Here is a 16913-nt window from a genome sequence, read left to right on the forward strand (position 1 = left end):
AAAACTTAAAAAAAAAAAAAAAAAGAGTTCGGTGACGTTTATGTTCTGGCCTTTGGCACAAGTGTGTGTGCCCGCCTAAGTCCTCCAGTGTGGCAGTGGCTTTGCCATCCACCTGCTGTGCCGCACAGGCAAGTCCTTTAGCCTCTGCGTGCCTCTTACCGAAGACATGGAGACAGAACACCTACTCCCTAGCACATCGTGGGAACTAAACAACATAATATAAAGCTCCTAGAACAATGGCTGATGTACACGGACACTATTCAGGTGCTTGTCACTTGTGCTAATTCTTTAGCTCCTACCTCACCTCTCTGCCGCGCTGTCCCTCCCTGCCAGCAGCGCCCCACCCAAGGGCCTTCAGGCAGCTGAGACAGCACCTCCCTAACCTGTAGGCCTGGCCCACCTGGGTTCACAGTCCAGTCTTGCCCCCATGACATCACAGAGACCCTTATGACATCACAGAGACCCCCATGACATCACAGAGACCCACCATGACATCACAAACCCTTATCCTGTGAAAGCGCGAGTGAACTGATGAATTCTACCCCTTCCATCCCCAGTTTCTTCCATACATGCCTGCCAGTGGGCCCCACACACCTAGATTTGGCAGTCAACTGCCACATCCCATTGTGCAATTCCTAGACACTAGCAGGAGCTGTCACAATGGCCATTCTAAATTGCAGAGGCCTCTGGCGATGCTCCTTTGGAGAACCAGGTGGTGGCTGCCCTCAGTAGGGCCCCCGCAACCAAGAACCAAAATGGAGCTGGCTGAGGGCAGCGCTCACCTTCCTTGGCCTCTCTCCCGCCCATCCTTCATCCCAAGCCAGCCCCTCCCCACACCTGGTCTGCCTCTGTCCAGCTATGTGTGAAAGGGGAGGGAGGTGCCCACAGTGGCAGGGAAGGGAGGGGCCTTTGGCACTATAAATTCCGAAAAGTGCTCACCTCCCAGAGCCAGGTCCCTGAAAATCTACTCTGTCAGCTGTTGTGGCCACTACCATTGTGAGGCTAGGCGCCATGAAAGGCCTTCTACTGCTCACCCTGTCTGCTTTGTTCTGCTGGGTCACAGGTGAGTCTTGGGGGCCCCAGGGCCTGGGGTTCATCAGTGAGGGCACTGACCCCACGCTCCTGTGCTCTACCCTGCCCACCATCCAGGGTCCCAAGCACCCCTAGCCCCACCTGACTCATTTGTTCTGTGCCTCCTGGACCAGACCCTCTGTGACAGGTTCCTCCTTCCATTTCCCTAGAATCTAGGCTCCATCACCACTATCCTCAGCCCCAAGAGAGACCCACTCTTCCTACCTGCCCTGGCTCTGTCCTATTCTCTACCTCAAGGTGCCCTGCCTTCTTCTTCTTCTTTTTTTTTTTTAATTTTATTTATTTATGTATGTGTGTGTGTGTGTGTGTGTGTGTGTGTGTGTGTGTGTGTGTGTGGCCAGCTCAGCGGGGCTGGCTGGCATGTGGTGCTGGGGATTGAACCGCGGTCCCTGTGCTTTGCTAAGCTTGTTCTAAGTAGGTGCTTTAGACCACTGAGCCATCTCACCAGGCCCCTGCCTTCTTCTTGGAAACTGATGTTTGTGTCACAGTCCAGCCCCCTCCAACATGCAAGTCCCCCCCTTTTATCTCTTGCTCTCAGCAGGACTCCTCAGACGTAGGCCTCCAGACCCAGGACCCTTTGGGACCTCCACCTCCCTAGCGATTCCAAGGTAGACTTGGTGCTCAGCAGTGGCCCCTCCTAACTCTTCTTTCCCGAGCTGCATACCCTCATCCCTACAGGGGTGCGAGCTTTCTGTATGGTTCCAGTGACCATTGCTGGGACTTCCCATACTCCTGGGAAGCCTGGTAGTATACCTGAGATTTCAAGGGAGGGGGCTGGCCCAGTCACCCTTAGGTGGGTAAGTTTCATTGAGGCATACACACCAGCCCCCTCCACCCTCCACCACCAAGCTTTGCCCATCCAAACCTTAAATTAGGAGCAGGAGTCTGAGGGCACCACCTTCTGCACCCACCCATGCAGGAGAATTAAAAGTCTGAGGCCAGCCTGAGCTTCACAGGTGAGGTGCCACCTGCCGGGCACTGTGCCTCCTGCCCAGAGCTATAGCAGAGAGACTTTTACTAAGGACTGCCTCTTGCCACGCTCCTGCAGCCTGACACTGGGAAGAGCGCACCCTCCATGCTGGGTGCGCTGGCCTCGGTTCCACGCCATCTCTGACTGCGGCAGGCACTGCGGCCCCAGGACCTTTATTTATTTATTTATTTTTGCGGAACCAGGGATTGAACTCAGGCCCTTGCACTTGCCAGACAAGCATCACGACCTTTATTTTCCACATTTCTTCCTGTTTCTTCTTTCCCTTCCCCATCTTTCTCATTCCTTCCTCATGACTTCTTCATGCCCCAGGTCTCCCCTGCCCTGTGCTTTTGTTGGTGGATGTGTTCCTCTTGACTCATCCCAGATGGCTGATGGACACAGTGGGACAAGAGCTGTAGGGTGTGGGCCAGCCAGGCGGCACCTCCACCCTCACTCCCGCCCACCTGCGGCTCGCAGTATCGCACCTGTGCTCTCCATGACCAAACAGGGCCGGGCCGCCTGACGGGCTCTACTCCAACCCCTCACCCCAGGCGGCTCAGAACTGGGGTCACCTCACGCTGTCGCCCTGACTTATGCCTCCCCAGCTGACGTTCGCTGTCACTCCTGCTACAAGGTGCCTGTGCTGGGCTGTGTGGATCGGCAGTCCTGTCTCCTGGAGCCAGGACAGCAATGTTTGACAACTAACGTGTACCTCGGTAACGCCCTCCTCTGAGCTGGGGGAGGGGCAGGTGGGAAGCCAAGTCTGGGCCTGAGGTCCAGCCGGGGCTGAGACTGCCGGGGAGAGAATCACAGCAGCAGTAGTGTAGCACTGACCTACAGCTTTAGAGGGACTGTTTCTCGTTTGATTTGGTTTCAGTGTTTTGACGGAGGGTCTCTATATGTAGCTCAGCTGGCAACTTGCTGTGAAGCTCAGGCTGGCCTCAAACTTTTAATTCTCCTGCCTCAGCCTTCCAGGTGCTAGGGTCACCGGCCAGAGGCACCATGCTCACCTCACAGAGGCATTCTTTCAATGCTCATGATGACCAATATTATTGCTAATATTATATTAACAGAATAATCTCAAAAAGAGATTATAGGGCTAGGGATATAGCTTAGTGCTGTGGTGCTTGTCAGGCTTGCCCCAAAGGCTTTGAGTTCCTTCCTGACTCCAGAGTGAGAGGAGGGGAGGGGAGGAAGCAGAGAGGGGGAAGGGGAAAAGGAGAGGAGGGGAGGAGGAGGGGAAGGAGGAGGGCAGGAGGAGGGCAGGGGAGAAAGGAGGGGGGAAGGGGAGAAGAGGAGAGGAGAGGAGAGGGGAGGAGAGGATGAGGAGGGGCAGGAGAGGAGAGAAGACGGTGGAGGGAGGGCAGAGAGGAGAGAAGCAGGCAGCGCAGAGCTGCCCTGGCTCAGGCCTCCCAGCCAGCAGCGGCTTCAACTAGGACTGGATCCTGGATAAGGAGACGTGGCCTAGAAGCACAGGATGCAGAGTCTTGTACCCTCCTAGCTGACACCCGCACCCCCCCTAGGGAAGATGTGGGTGTTCTCCAACCTTCGCTGTGGCACACCACAGGAGCCCTGTCGTGAAGAGTTCAATAAAACCAGCCACAAGTTGGGCCTGAACTACAACACCACCTGCTGCAGCAAGGACAACTGCAACAGCCTCGCACCCCGGCCCACCCCCGCCCTGGTGCCGCTGCTCCTCACCTCCTTGGCTGGCCTTGGCCTCTGGCTGCTGCACTGAGGCTGCGCCATGGCTCCCCCTCCTCCCACTGCTTGGCCTGAGCCTCTCACCCTGTGCCCCATGGCCCCTGGCTTCCCAGGATGGTCTCCCCTGGCCCTTCCTATGAAGAGCGGGTCCCAAGTCCCCTCTTCCATGCAACAGGGCTCAGTGTGACCTCCCTCTGCTCTATCTTGCCTGAGTCCTCTCCCATTTCTCGCTGGGCCATTCTGGATACTCCACTGGCCTCTGAAGGGCTCCTCACCTTGTCCTGTGCCCTCGCTCGGGAGGAACCGGGGACCAGGGCCTAGAGTGGGGCTGCCGTCCTGTCCCCAGTACAAGTCCCCAGGAAAGACCTGATGACCTCACGTCCCCAAGGGCTGACTCCCCAAACCATCTACTTCCATTTTGAGTAATGTTTGTGTCTAATAAATGTGCGTTTACTATGAGGAGACCTCAGTGTCAGGCTCCTTCTCTGGAAACGACGCTTTCAGTACCCTGCCCTCCTTCCCCAGCAATCCTCAGGGGTATTTCTCTGGGAGGCTGGATTGGCAAAAAGAAGAACAGGTTTTTCAGGCCTCCTTTCTCCCTTCTAAAGTCTGGGGGTGGCACACAGGCCCCAGTGTTTGGAGCAGCAACTCTTTATTCTAAACTGAGGCACACCCCTGGGATTCTGCCAAAAAGGAGGTGCGGCCTGGCCTGAGGCTCCCCAACAAGTGGAGAAGGGGTGCAGGAGGCCCAGGTTGCTTCCCTTCATCCTTCAGGCAAGACTCTGAGGCCACACCTGGCCTGGTCACTAACTTGGGTATCCAGGCAACCCTCTCAACAGGGACTGACACTTCTCAATTCACAACAGTCCTACCAGGAGCCAAGCTGCAAGTGGGGTGAAAAGGGGCAAACAGACAGACAGCCTCATGGGGTCCTGGTGACCCACACACAGGCCAGAGCTTGCTGACCCTCCCCCGTGAGCTTAAGGAAGCATCCCCCCAGCAACACATTCCTGCAGGCAGATCCATCCTCCTCCTCCTCCTCCTCAGGGGCCTGGCTTGAGCGTTTCCTTTGAAACAGAGCCTCCTGATGGACTGGGAACCTTCAAACCGGACGCCGGCTGCCCTCACATGACCGGTTAGCATTCCCATCAACAAGAGAACCATGGAAGTTTTCCAGGCAGCTGCGGAAGAGTCACAGCGTTTAATGGCTCACAGAGGAACGCTTATCTTCTCATCTCAGATGCCCAGAGCCCCCTTTTCCCCCCACGCCCCCACCGAGCCCGCTACCCAACCCACAGTCCTGCCAAAAGCCAGGCCAGGGTGCTGACTGCAGCAGCCGGGACGCAGGCGGGGGCCAGGGTGCTCGGCCCGGCGCTGTTGCACAGGTCTCCGACGCAGCAGTCCCTGTGGGTCGTGAAAGTCAGGTCACCCACCGACTCTGTCTCCACTTGATTGCAGTGGTGGATGGCCACACAGGCTGGCTGGTGCTGCCTCAATGTCACTGAGGTCAAGAGAGAGAATGAGGCTGGGGTGGGATCGCTGCCTACAGCACGGGCATCAATCTTGCTGCATGAAATAGATAAACCTAAACGGTAGAGCAGTCTACACAATAAATTTAGCAAGGTGTGGTGGTGCAGGCATGTAATCCCAGCACTCGGGAGGCTGAGGCAGGAGGACAGTCTTGAACTTGAGGCCAGTCTGGGCTACATAGCAGAGACCCTGTCTCAAAAATAAAATAAAATATGAAATAACTTAACAGGATTCTTCAAAAATGTCAATGTCAGTGGGGTATGGTGGTGTGGGTCTGTAAAATCCTAGCCTTCGCGGAGGTGAAGGCAGAGGATTTTAAGTTTGAGCCCAACCCTGGGGAAATAAACAATTTAGAGACTGCAAGTGAGGCAGTCTCTAAAAAACAGGGAAATACAAAAATTTGGATGCAATTCCAAGTACTGTCAAAAATTAATAATAAGCAAATAAATAAATCTGTCAAGGTCATGAAAAGCAAAGGCAGCACCCCACGGTGTGGAAAGGGCTCAGAAGATGGGAAAGCTAAGGTGAAGTGGGATCCTGCTTCGTGCCCTGAGCCAGAAAAGGGCAGGGGTGGGACAACTGATTCAACAGTCTGTCGGCTTCGCCGGCAACATTCCACCTCCGCCACTTTGTGATACTCGCAACTGCTCCGTGAGACGCTGGCATTCTGCGAGGCTGGGTGAAGTTCATAGTCTCTGTACTACTTTTGCAACTTTTCCGTCAACCCCAAATGATTTCAACATAAACACACACGCGCACTACACACGCACACCACGCACACGGGAGCTTCCCCGGGCCTTGGCCAACACCCGAAAGCCGGGCCCGGTTTTCTCTGGGCGCGAACCAGCCCCTAAGGTCCCTCCCGGGCGCAGAGGACCGGCTGGGCTGCTCGGCTCGGCGCGGGCCGACCGCGCTCGCTCGGGGTCGCCGGGGCCGCAGCGCCATCTGCCCGGACCCCGGCCGGGCCTGGGGTGGCCGAGGAGGCTGCGGGCCGGAGGGGCGCGGGACTCACGGTTCAGCTTGAGCTGCCCCAGGCCGGCCTGCGGGGTGCGCGCCAGGAAGCCGCAGCGCTCGCCCTCGCCGCAGGTGGTCACGCTGTGCGCGCAGCCGCCGCCCGGGCCGCCCCCGCAGTCGAAGCACCGCGCGCGGGACCCTGCGGAGAAAGGGGCGCTGCGCTCAGGGCTCCGCCGCCCGGCGGGTCGGCTCAGGCCTGCGCCGGCCAGGCGGCCTCCCCCTTACCGAAGGCGGCGCCGAGCAGGGCGCACAGCAGGATCGCGACACATCCACCTCGGGGGCTCATGCCTTCCGCCTGGGTCCACCGCGCCTCGTCGTCCCGCCCACCCCTCCGGCCCTGCTTGGCCGCCTTATATCCCCCTGGCCTTGGGCTTTACGGGCCCATAAAAAGGCTGGAAAGAGTCTCTCTCCCCCGGCGGGGCGGGGTGAGGCCCCGGGTGCTCGGAGCATCTCAGAGTCCGAACACCTCTGTCCGCAGTGGGGCATCCAAACCCTCCATGGAGTTCCAGGCGTCTCCTAGGACCTGCTCCAGGCCCCATCATCTGAAGCTGGGTTTTCTTCCTTACTTCTGTCAGATTGACAAATCCCTATAAACTGTTGTGGATAGGAAAACCCACATCTTCCACTATACCTGAAATTAAACAGATTGGCAAAAATGAAAAGGGATGCCGCTCTTCTCACTGAGCAGTTGGGTATTAATAGTTATTTTCTGCAAAACTATGTTTCACTGACATGTAATACTTTTACTGTTTTGATTGTTAAGTGAATCAACCAATGCCTTTCCTGTTTTAATTTCTAATGTAGTAAATACTGATCGAACCCACACGAAGGAAAGCTCTTTGGTGTGTTCAGCAGTTTTTAAGGGTAAGAGAGAGAGCTGGGTGTGGTGGTGAACACCTGTAATCCTAGATTCCCGGGAAGGATCTCAAGTCTGAGGCCAGCCTGGGTAGCTCAGCAAGACCCGGCCTCAAAATTAAAAAATGAAATATTTAAAAGGGCTGCGGTCCAGTGCAGTGTTTGGACCCTTGCCTAGTTTGGGTGGGGCCCTGGACTCAGTCTTCAGTACTGAAAAGGGGTGGAGGGAAAAAAGAAGGAAGGAAGGGAGGGAGGGAGGGAGGGAGGGAGGGAGGAAAGAAGGGAGGGAAATAAGATTCTGGGAAGAAATTTTTTAAAACTGCTGCTTAAACACCTAGCTCCCTCTGTTCCTAGTGCTGTGTGCATGATTCTGTGAATGGATCCTAGGGCCTCACAAATGCTACACAAGTGTGACACTCCCAACCCTGTCCCCAGCCTCCCAAGTCCCAGTCTTCCAAACTGGGGATCCTGTCCCTCCCTTCCTTACTGGTCTGACCTCCTCAGTGCAACACATCCATCGCCAGCCCTGCTTGTGACTGCTTCTCCCCTCCAAGGTAGTAAAGCCTACAAGGATAATTATGGGGTGGGAAGGTTGAGGCTTGAGGGGATCAAAGGGATCTGAAGCTGGCCTCAGCTGGGCTTTATGGGTGGGGGTGTGTGGCTGGGTGGGATTGTTGGTTCCACACTCTAAGATCTAGGCCAGGGCTGTTTGGGAGCAGGACTTGGGGGGTGGCAGAGAAAACAAAACACAGCAGAGGCAGCCTGAACAGCTGAGGCACGAGCCGAGGCGGGGGAGGGGAGCAGCAGGGAAGGCGACAGACGCCATCAGGAGCTTCAGAGGGTGCTGAGCACAGAAGACCCTCCAGGCGAGGGCAGGGAGGGGGCGAGAGACAGGAGAGGAGGGGTGCAGGAGCAGAGGGCCGGCCCTGTGAGTCAGCCTAGGGAACGGATTCTGTCACTGTTCCACCCCCAGATCCTCTCCCTAGGTGTGTTTGTCTGCCGCTCCCTCCTGTCAGCTCAGAGGCTCTGCTCAGCTGGCGTGCAGCTCACACTCCCCAGGCTCGGGCCTCCCACAATGGGGGTCTGCAGCGCCTTCCTGTGCCTCCTGTTCCTCTGCGGGGCCCTGGGTAAGGGTGGGTGGGGTGCTCTCCGGGCAGAGGCTGGACCTGGGGCCCACGGAGCTTGAGAGATGGAAGGGACAGGGAGCTGGCCAGGGCTGGGCCGGGCCAGGCCGAGAGGGGGCCCCTGAGGACCGGCCTGCCCCACGGGTCAGTGCAAGCAGCGAAGCTTGAGCTCACTCTGCTCTCAGCCCTTGCTTCCACTCATCCCCCTGAGCTTCTGCCTTCTCTGCTGGGCCCCTCCCAGGCAATTCCTGGTTTCTCATCTGCCTGTGGCACCAGCTACTCCGCTTTCTCCTTCCTCGCTCCATCTCTGCACCCATCTGTCCTTTGTGTCTCTCACTGTGCCGCTCAGTTTCTCTTGGCTCCTGTTCCCATCTGTGTGCCTCTCATGCCCTGTCTCCCTCCTGCCTCCATCCACCTCTGTTTCTTTTACCTTCCCTGTCTCTTCTGCCTCTTTTCCTACTTCCTCTGCCTCACTTCATGCCTCTGCCGGTCTCTGTGTGGGCCCTGCCTCTGGCCGTCTCCTGCCATGATCCCTGCTTCCCCAACAGGCCTCACCACTCCCCCTGCCCGTGTTCGGCTCCGCTGTTACACCTGCAGCTTCGCCAAGCCCTGCGACCCTGTTCCCAAGGAGTGTCAGGACGACGAGGCTTGTGGCATCAGCACTGGCACCTCAGGTAGGACCCTGACCCGAAGGCCTCTCCTGTCAATCTCTGTGTCCGTTCTTCCTTGCTTGCTGCCCCACATTCCTCCTTTGTCCCACAGACCAGAATGAGGTCATCCAGCGGAGAGGCTGCCTCCCAAGGGCCCAGTGCCCTCTCCCAGGCCATGCCACCTACTGGTCACGCTCCTACATGCTGCGCCATCAGTGCTGTGAACAGGACTTGTGCAACGTGGCCTCCCCGACACGGCAGCTCCCCAGCCTTCTGCTTGTCACCCTGGTCCTGCTTGTGACCAGCTTCACCTGGGGAGGCCGCCTCCTCCACTAGAGCCTGTGGATCTGGGGCCCTCAGGACAGGGATCCTCCACTCTCACGTGGGCCTGCAACCCCGCACAGACACCTGAGACTTGTCCAAGAGCCTGATTTTGTACAAAGACCTTAGGTCCCTGGGCCTGGCAGCCCTGCAGATTCCTGTGGGCACTGTTCCAGTCCCTGCAGCTATCTCCCAGGGCCCAGCCTGCCCCCTCCAAACCTATGTTTTTTCTAGATGCCTGGTGCTGATGACCCCTCTCAGCCCCAGGTCCCTGGCAAAGTAGCCACTGTGATGAGGTTGTGGGTCCCTGGCAAGCAGGCAGAAGGGGCCCTGGGAGGATGCCAAGGAGAGCCTCGCTGGGAAAGATGTAACCTGGTAGACTGCGGACTTAGGAAGGAGAGCCTTGGCTTTACAGCTATAGAAAGTATATTTAATAAAAGGGCCATCTGGAAGCCTGCTGATGCGGCAGTGTATATATGTGTGAGCACGTGCATGTGCATGTGTGTGCGCGCACATGTGCGTGCACAGGTGTGCTGGGTAGAGTAAGCCATAGGTGCCTGGTAGGCCGGGCTAGCTGCACTGCCGGAGCCAGAGCCCTGCACCCGCCTCATTTTTCCAGCTGTATCATTCATGTCCTCTGCCTGTCAGTGTCTTGGCTCAAGCCACTGCAGTGTGCAGGCTCTGGGCGAGATTTCCGAGAAAGCTCCTCTGTGTGAGGCTGGAGCTAGAGCCAAGACTGTGAAGGCTGCCTGTGAAGGGCGTGGACTGGAGTCCAGCTCACTCTGCCCAGTAGGGAGGTGGCCTGTTGGGAACACCAGAGCCCTTCCCCACCTCGCCAACCCAGACTCATCCGGGGCTCCAGACAGGACCCCGGGGAGCCCCGCACGGCAGCCCCTGTGGGCGCAGAGAAAAGCAGACCTCTGGGTGCAGGGCAGTGGTGAGCCAGAAGTCAGAGGCAGGACGCTGCCCAAGCTCTGGCTGCCGCTGTGGAGCACAGGAGCAGGGAGGGAGGGGAAGCGTGTCTGCCTCGGATAAGGAGCAAGCCCTGGGGCGTCGCAAGCGCCCCCTTCCGACTCAGCTCCTTCTGCCTCCCTCTGAGGAAGTCTGGGGGCTGATTAGCGTGCTAGCTCCCCTCAGCGTCTCTCCTTCAGGAGGACGCCACTTAGGCAGCGGAAGGCCTGGACACTGTGGACTGTTTGTTTTCTCAGTCCTGCACTTCTCACACTCGTGCCTCCACATTTCTCTCTTTGTCTCCGCCCTCTTGCTCTGACTTGAGTTTCTTCACATCCCTCTTCCTCAGTTACCCAGAATGCGTTGTTAGCTCTCCCCGCGCCCGATACCTCCTGTTGTCCACATGCCTGGGTTTCTTAATCTCTCCCCTGCCCACCCCACCCTTTCTTACCCACAACAGCCAGCCCAGGTTCCCTGCAAGGTCAGAACACTTCATGCTCAGCACCCCCCTCCACTACCACTTGGAGACAGGAGACCACACCTTTTTGTAAGGAATAACATGGAACAATACAATTCCTTTCCTTCAGCCCCTCCCATCCCCCCCCCCACAGTTTGGTGGCTGCTGAAGGCCAGCTGGACAGCCAGCCCCTCCCCCGTCTCATCCTCTATGTGCCAGATGGTGGGAAACCAGCAGGTCACACTTCCCAGCAGCAGATGTCACCAAGATCATCTGGTCTTGTGGGCAGGTGGGCTGTGGGGTTTGCAAAGCAGGGAGTCAGATTAAGGACAGCTCTTTTCTCCACCTCCTCAGGAACTAGTACCCCATCCCCATCCAACCCCATCACTCCCCACCCCCCACCTTTAAGTCTGTGTCTCCTTTTGTTCCTTACCGGAGATGGGCCAAGTGGATATTCTCATAGACCTGGATTTCAGGTTTGAATTGAGGAACTGAGGCATCTGGGGAGAAGGGGCATCAGGTGTACAGAACAGAAGTCAGCAGACAGATCAGAACTGGGTTCCTACCACCCCTCCTCTATCAGGGACAGGGCAGAGGCCGGATGTGGGAGAGAGTCTCACCTGGGCCCTGGACGCCCTGGGCCCTCCGCCTCCAGAGCATGATGCTGAGGGCCAGGATGGTGACTCCCTGGCCCACCGCGAGCAACAGCATCAGGACCCAGGGTACATCCCACCCCGTGGCAGGGCCACAGACCGTGGGCGGTGGATCCATGGAGGCTGGGAAGGAGAGAAGCAGTAGGGGCCTGACGCTGAGCTCAGAGAGAGGCTCCCCCAGTCCAGGTGTCTCTCCTGCGGAAGACTTCAAGCACTGCCCTGCCCCCAGTATCCTCTTCCCCTCTTTGCTCCTTTCCAGGGTCCTCCCCGGAACGCCTATGCCGACATTAGCAGGGAACGGCCTTGCTATCCTGCTGCACAGGGACCGTAACTGCAGGGCGCACCTCCAGCCACCACTGCCTTGGTTGGAATTCACCTTTCCAAGAAAAACTAAAGCGGTTCCCACATATTTATTCCTCCACCCATTTACTCTCCAAGCATTGCTGGGTCTCACTGTGCGCCAGGCATTATATTTAGTGGTGAGGCCATAGAGGGCAATATCCCCCCAGCCTGCTCTCTGGCTTCCTGAAATAGCAGGCTTGTTCCTCCTCACTGCCCATACACTGCTGCTTGACGTATGGTGTTTCTTCCTTTACTACTGGAGATTGAACCCAAGGCCTTCACGCATAGCTATATTTTCAGCCCTTTTTACTCCTTTATTTCGAGACAAGGCCTTGCTAAATTGCCTATTCCAGGCTCAAGTCTGTGATCCTCCACCTCAGCCACCCAGAGTTTTGGGGCTGCAGGCATGCACAACCATCCTGCAGTACCAGGGCTTTAAATTTTTTTTTTTTTTTTTAGCTGCAGAACAAATCCTTCTACCTCCACTATCCAAGGGCCATTGTAACACCAGTACATACATCCTTTGTTCAAATGACAACTCCCTTCGCAATAATTTTTATGTTCTTCCTCTCTGTTATGGGACATTTCACAAAATCATAGATTGCCCTACTTATAAACAATGTTGTATTCCGCTAAAATAAAGTCTTGGCTGCTGGTCTGTTTCATCTGGAAACTGGCTTATGCACCCCCGTTTTGCTGTGGACTCAGTCAACACAAGCAATGGTCTGCTCCACCAACAATCACCTCCAGGCTGGCCTGGTTTACCGCCTCCTGCCTCCTCCCCCAGCCAGCAGGAAGAAGTCTCTCCCTGTCTCCTTCCTCATTTTACCTGCCAGGCTGAAGCTGATGACTTTGTCCTGAGGCATGAGGCAACGGATGACCCTTGGTCTTCGGGCCCTGGGCTCAGGGTGTCCTTCCCTGGGACAGACCAGAAGCAGCGCAGCCCCATCACCCCAGAAGGGCCGCACATGCCCTCTTACGGGCCCTGAACCCTCCAGCCAGATGACAGAGTCCAGACGCCTGGCAGGGACCGCAGAGCACAGGAGGACAGAGCAGGATGATCCATCTGGAGCCCTGGCTGAGAACTGGGAGCCTGAGGGACAAGGGCTGTGAGCGCCTTCCCTGAGCCTCCCCCAACCACATGGCCCCGGACGTCCACAGCACATTCACCTTGGAGAAATGAGACGTCATACACCCTCCAGTTCTGGTACTTTAAGTGCGGACCCTGCACGGTGCACCAGTACCGGCCAGCATCTCCGTCCTTGACCTCCTCCAGCCACAAAGAGTGATTTCCCAGGAGTTTGAGCCTGGAGTCCCTTCTGGTTTGCCCCAGGTGTGGGGCTGTGCTGGGCACCTGGACCTGGGCCACCAGGGTTGTGGATGTGCCTGCGGCAGGGCTGTAGAACCAAGACAGGAATCCATCCCCACGCAGGACACGTGGCCAGGGACACGGCAGCTCCACTGCTTCCCCGAAGACCATATAGACGGCCTGGATGTTGTCTGCAGGGAGATGGCAATGTGAGGCCAGGACCTCTGTCCTACAAAAAAGCCCCCATTGACTCTAACCCGGCTCCACACCCCTCCGGGGTCCCCCTAGCACTGACTTGGCTATGCACGTTTCTCAAGTGACGGCTACCAAAGAAAGAGAAGTGGAGCGAGTGAGGCTGGTCCTTCCCTCTTCTCCAGTCAGTGAGAAGAGCCTTAAGTGCCAGCGTAGAGTGAAGTGGTTGGCAGATGCCTTCGTACATTTATGCACTTGTTTTTATTTTCTAAAGGAAATGGTCCTCTGGGTCTTCCCCAGTGTTAGAGGCACGGAGAGGCCCGATGGGGAAGTCCGTCCTCTTGAGTCAGAACCTCCGCTCCAGGCCCCTAAAGGGAGGCCAGCCTCCCTCCCCAACCTTGCAGACAGCTGCAGGATCTCCCACCCCCTGCTCCTTACCTACGGCGGCCTGGGAGGGGCCACAGAAGGACAGAAGGAGGGCGAGTAGAACAGCCATGGGAGGGCCTGCTGCGGCCTCTCGCTCCAAGGCCTGCTATTCCCCTGGAGGAAACAGCCCAGATAAAGGTCCACACTGCCGGGGCTGGGCAGCAAGGACTTCTGATGGGACAAGAGTCCTGAGGGAGACGCGACCCAGTTGCATGTCTCCTGGGGGGCGAGGGCCACCTTTCTGTTCCAAGGGCTGGGACGGGACCAGGTCCAGGCTCCTCCCAAGGGGAAGAAGGCCTAGCTGCGCGCTCCCGTGAGTCCGGAAGTACATTCTCTGGTCTCTCTTCCATCCCTGAGAGGTCAGCCCTGAGCCCGGAGCTGCATCTTCAAGAAGCCTAGCGCAGGACTGTACGCCCAGGTAGTGGTCCAAGATGATCTGGAAGAACCGCGTTGCCCGGCACTCCGCAGAGCTCCTCAGGGCCCTGGGGCAGCACAGTGTGCTGTTGCTGGAGGTGAAGGATTTGCCTTGGGGCCTGGATTATTCACAGATTCATCCCTCTTTTCTAGGAGGACAATTAGTCCAGATATAATAGCATTTAATCTCTTATTTATTTACTAATAAATTATTTTTGCAATTGTAGGAATTGAACCCAGGGCCTCACACATGGTAGGCAAGTGCTGTACCAATGAGCTACACATTCCCCCACCTTTCTTTCTTTCTTTCTTTCTTTTTTTTTTTTTATGTCTTTTTTTTTTAATATTTATTTTTATTTTTATTTATTACATTTATTTTTTTTATTGTGTGTGTGGCCAGCTCAGCCCACCAGGGGGCGGGGCTGGCTGGCATGTGGTGCTGGAGGATTGAACCGAGGTCCCTATGCTTTGCCAAGCTTGTTTCAAGTAGGTGCTTTAGACCACTGAGCCATCTCTCCAGCCCCTCTTTCTTTCTTTCTTTCTTTCTTTCTTTCTTTCTTTCTTTCTTTCTTTCTTTCTTTCTTTCCTTCCTTCTTTCTTTCCTTCTTTCTTCTTTCTTCCTTCTTTCCTTTTTTCTTTCCTTCCTTCTTTCTTTCCTTCTTTCTTCCTTCTTTCCTTTTTTTTTTGGTATCTGGTACAGGGTCTCACTACACAGCTCAGACTTGGACTGATCCTCCCGTTTTCAGCCTCCCCAGCGCTGGGATTACAGGCGTGCGCCACCACGCCTGGTCTCCTTGGCAGGCTCAGCATGCCCAGAAGTGGGGCCGGTGCTGCATGTGGTGCCCAGGATAGAACCCTAGTCCCAGCACTTACCTAAGCAGGTGCTTCTCCCTTGAGCTATCCTGCCTGCCCTTACATCCCCCACTTCACTCGTGCCTAGAGACTATCTGAGGTGCACCTGGACAATGCACACATTCACACCGTAGAATGCTGGACAACAAGAGAATGAACAAACCGTAGTGCCTTGCGGCTGAGTAAGGAAGCCAGACACAAGGAATGTGCACTGTATGATTCCCTTTTTTTTTTTTTTTTTTTGGTGGAACCAGGGATTGAACTCAGGTCCTTGTGCTTGCCAGGCAAGTGCTTATTCTACTGAGCCATCTCCCCAGCCCCTATGATTCTTTATATAAAGTACAAAAATACTAGCTAAAAAAAAAATACTACCTAAACTAATCTTTGGGGTGGGCAGCTCAGACAGTGGCCAACCCTGCAGAGTGGACAGCAACTGCCACAAATCCAAGGTCTTCCGGACATTGTCATGTTTTGTTCTTCACCTGGGTACCAATTACTTGATATATTTACACTGGTGCATTTTCTTGTGTATGTATTTATTTCAGTGAAAAACTTGAGTTTATATATTATGTAGGTACAAGGCACAAAGAAAAATAAAACAAACCTGAGTATTAAGAAATCGCATATTACCTGGTGGTTATGGTGACACAGGTCTGTCATCACAGCTACTCAATCCAAGCTACTTGGGAGGATGAGGCCAAAGGGTCACAAATTCCATGCAGCCTTGGCAACTTAGGGAGATTCTGTCTCGATTTATAAAATGAAAAGAGCTAGAGGAGTAGCACAGTGGTAGTGTCCCTGGGTTCAATCCCCAGAACCCTCTTCCTATACACATTTTAGTCATAAATCTTCTATGGCTTGGGCGTGTGTGTGTGTAAACAGGGTCTTGATATACAGTTCTGGCTAGCCTTGAACTCAACTCATTGCCTCAGTCTCCCAAGTGCTGGAATGACCAGCACATGTCACTATAGGTAGCCAAGTAAGGTAGAAATTAGTAAGAGAGAAAGTAAATAAATAGATCAGTAAGCGAGCCATCCGGGGATGGTCCTTTGAGGGTGGCAGTGCAGAAGATGAGAACACAGCAAAACTGTGGCTGAGGGTGCACCGGAAGAAGGCCAGGCCTCACGATGAAGGTGCGAAGGCCAGGTCTGCAGGCCGGAGAATTATACAGTAACTAGCGCCACTTGGTCCGATAGGTGCAGTCAGGCGTTAGACATCCAGGGGGCAACCAGAACACCAGGACCTGTTCCTTCTGAAGATGTTTTTGCTCTGTGTTAGACATTAGATAGACTAGGTTAACAATGCTCAGTTTACACCTTGCTATGTTCTAGCCTCCCCACTGGGTCAGCATTAGCTAAGCAGCAACACTGTAATCTTATAGGTTGATTATAGTTGGAGCCATGTTGTACTCACCTCATGATTTTGCTCTATAAAACATTCTTGGAAAAGTGGCTTCAATGTGAACTCACTTTGGGGATCCCTCCTATCTCTCAGGGGCTCTTAATAAGCCTTCCCTACTGTGTGTGTGTGTGTGTGTGTGTGTGTGTATGTGTGTGTGTGTGTGGCAGGCTCACTCTGCCCTGGGGGTGGGGCCGGCACAGCATGTGGTGCTGGATCAAACCTCAGTCCCTGCCAGTTGCCTAAGCTCGCCCAAGCAGGGGCTTAAAACCACTCAGTTGTCCCACTGGCCCTCCCTTCCCTACTCTAAATGTCCCTTGTCCTTTGCAACTGATTCGTTGGTAATGGGGAGGGCACAAAGTCCACACGTCTGACATCTATCAGGTTGGGAGTAACATTTCTCCTGTATCAACGTCACCTGGCCAGGGCTCATTCATTTTCTTTTTTTTTTTTCTTTTCGTAGAACCGGGGATTGAACCCAGGTCCTTGCACTTGCCAGGCAAGCGCTTATTCTACTGAGCCATCTCCCCGGCCCCTCATTCATTTTCTTTTCTTCTTTTTTTTTTTTTAATTTTATTTATTTATTTGTGTGTGTGTGTGTGTGTGTGTGTGGCCAGCTCAGCCCACCAGGGGGCGGGGCTGGCTGCCATGTGGTGCTG

General features: G+C 55.2%; 3 protein-coding genes across 6 annotated transcripts in view; 2 read left to right on the forward strand and 1 right to left on the reverse strand.

Annotated features, from left to right (window-relative positions):
- Positions 1 to 579: 579 nt before the first annotated feature.
- On the forward strand, positions 580 to 4216 carry Ly6g6c (lymphocyte antigen 6 family member G6C). Its single transcript, XM_004624307.2, has 3 exons — positions 580 to 1063; positions 2668 to 2778; positions 3586 to 4216. The coding sequence occupies exons 1-3, from the start codon at positions 1012 to 1014 to the stop codon at positions 3798 to 3800; spliced, it is 378 nt and encodes a 125-aa protein (XP_004624364.1). The 5' UTR covers positions 580 to 1011; the 3' UTR covers positions 3801 to 4216.
- Positions 4217 to 4942: 726 nt separating this feature from the next.
- Positions 4943 to 13856, reverse strand: Ly6g6f (lymphocyte antigen 6 family member G6F). 3 transcript variants are annotated; one of them, XM_023721679.1, is made up of 7 exons: positions 13603 to 13856; positions 12834 to 13163; positions 12493 to 12756; positions 11289 to 11444; positions 6309 to 6449; positions 6067 to 6082; positions 4943 to 5257 (listed from the first exon to the last, which is right to left on the reverse strand). In XM_023721679.1, exons 1-7 carry the CDS (start codon positions 13658 to 13660, stop codon positions 5050 to 5052), a joined length of 1173 nt encoding a protein of 390 aa, XP_023577447.1. In that variant the 5' UTR covers positions 13661 to 13856; the 3' UTR covers positions 4943 to 5049. The 3 variants fall into 3 exon arrangements, with proteins under 3 accessions (XP_023577447.1, XP_023577442.1, XP_004624365.2); XM_004624308.2 differs by lacking the exons at positions 4943 to 5257; positions 6067 to 6082; positions 6309 to 6449 and adding exons at positions 10871 to 10962; positions 11102 to 11168 and having other exon boundaries at positions 13603 to 13855; XM_023721674.1 differs by lacking the exons at positions 6067 to 6082; positions 11289 to 11444; positions 12493 to 12756; positions 12834 to 13163; positions 13603 to 13856 and adding an exon at positions 6536 to 7057 and having other exon boundaries at positions 4943 to 5267.
- Abhd16a (abhydrolase domain containing 16A) overlaps positions 7481 to 16913 on the forward strand; it is a 24985-nt gene continuing 15552 nt past the window's right edge. The window contains exons 1-2 of one of the 2 annotated variants that reach the window (XM_023721662.1): positions 7481 to 7719; positions 8838 to 8963. In XM_023721662.1, coding sequence (XP_023577430.1) covers positions 7542 to 7719; positions 8838 to 8963 — 304 coding nt within the window. In that variant the 5' untranslated portion in view covers positions 7481 to 7541. Of the gene's footprint in view, positions 7720 to 8177; positions 8293 to 8837; positions 8964 to 16913 lie in introns of those variants that run through there. The other variant, XM_023721664.1, reaches the window with a different exon arrangement.

This window comes from Octodon degus, unplaced genomic scaffold (genome assembly GCF_000260255.1).
Source record: "Octodon degus isolate 3935 unplaced genomic scaffold, OctDeg1.0 scaffold00005, whole genome shotgun sequence".
Lineage (NCBI taxonomy): Eukaryota > Metazoa > Chordata > Mammalia > Rodentia > Octodontidae > Octodon > Octodon degus.

What these genes read in the sequence shown, in the direction of transcription:
- Ly6g6c (XM_004624307.2), top strand. Translation starts at nt 1,012, where the DNA reads ATGAAAGGCCTTCTACTGCTCACCCTGTCTGCTTTGTTCTGCTGGGTC. An exon ending in TTTGTTCTGCTGGGTCACAG is followed by an intron (nt 1,064 to 2,667) that starts GTGAGTCTTGGG and finishes ATGCCTCCCCAG; the next exon opens with CTGACGTTCGCTGTCACTCC. An exon ending in GACAACTAACGTGTACCTCG is followed by an intron (nt 2,779 to 3,585) that starts GTAACGCCCTCC and finishes CACCCCCCCTAG; the next exon opens with GGAAGATGTGGGTGTTCTCC.
- Ly6g6f (XM_023721679.1), bottom strand. Translation starts at nt 13,660, where the DNA reads ATGGCTGTTCTACTCGCCCTCCTTCTGTCCTTCTGTGGCCCCTCCCAG. An exon ending in CCCCTCCCAGGCCGCCGTAG is followed by an intron (nt 13,164 to 13,602) that starts GTAAGGAGCAGG and finishes ATCTCCCTGCAG; the next exon opens with ACAACATCCAGGCCGTCTAT. An exon ending in TGACGTCTCATTTCTCCAAG is followed by an intron (nt 12,757 to 12,833) that starts GTGAATGTGCTG and finishes CTTGTCCCTCAG; the next exon opens with GCTCCCAGTTCTCAGCCAGG.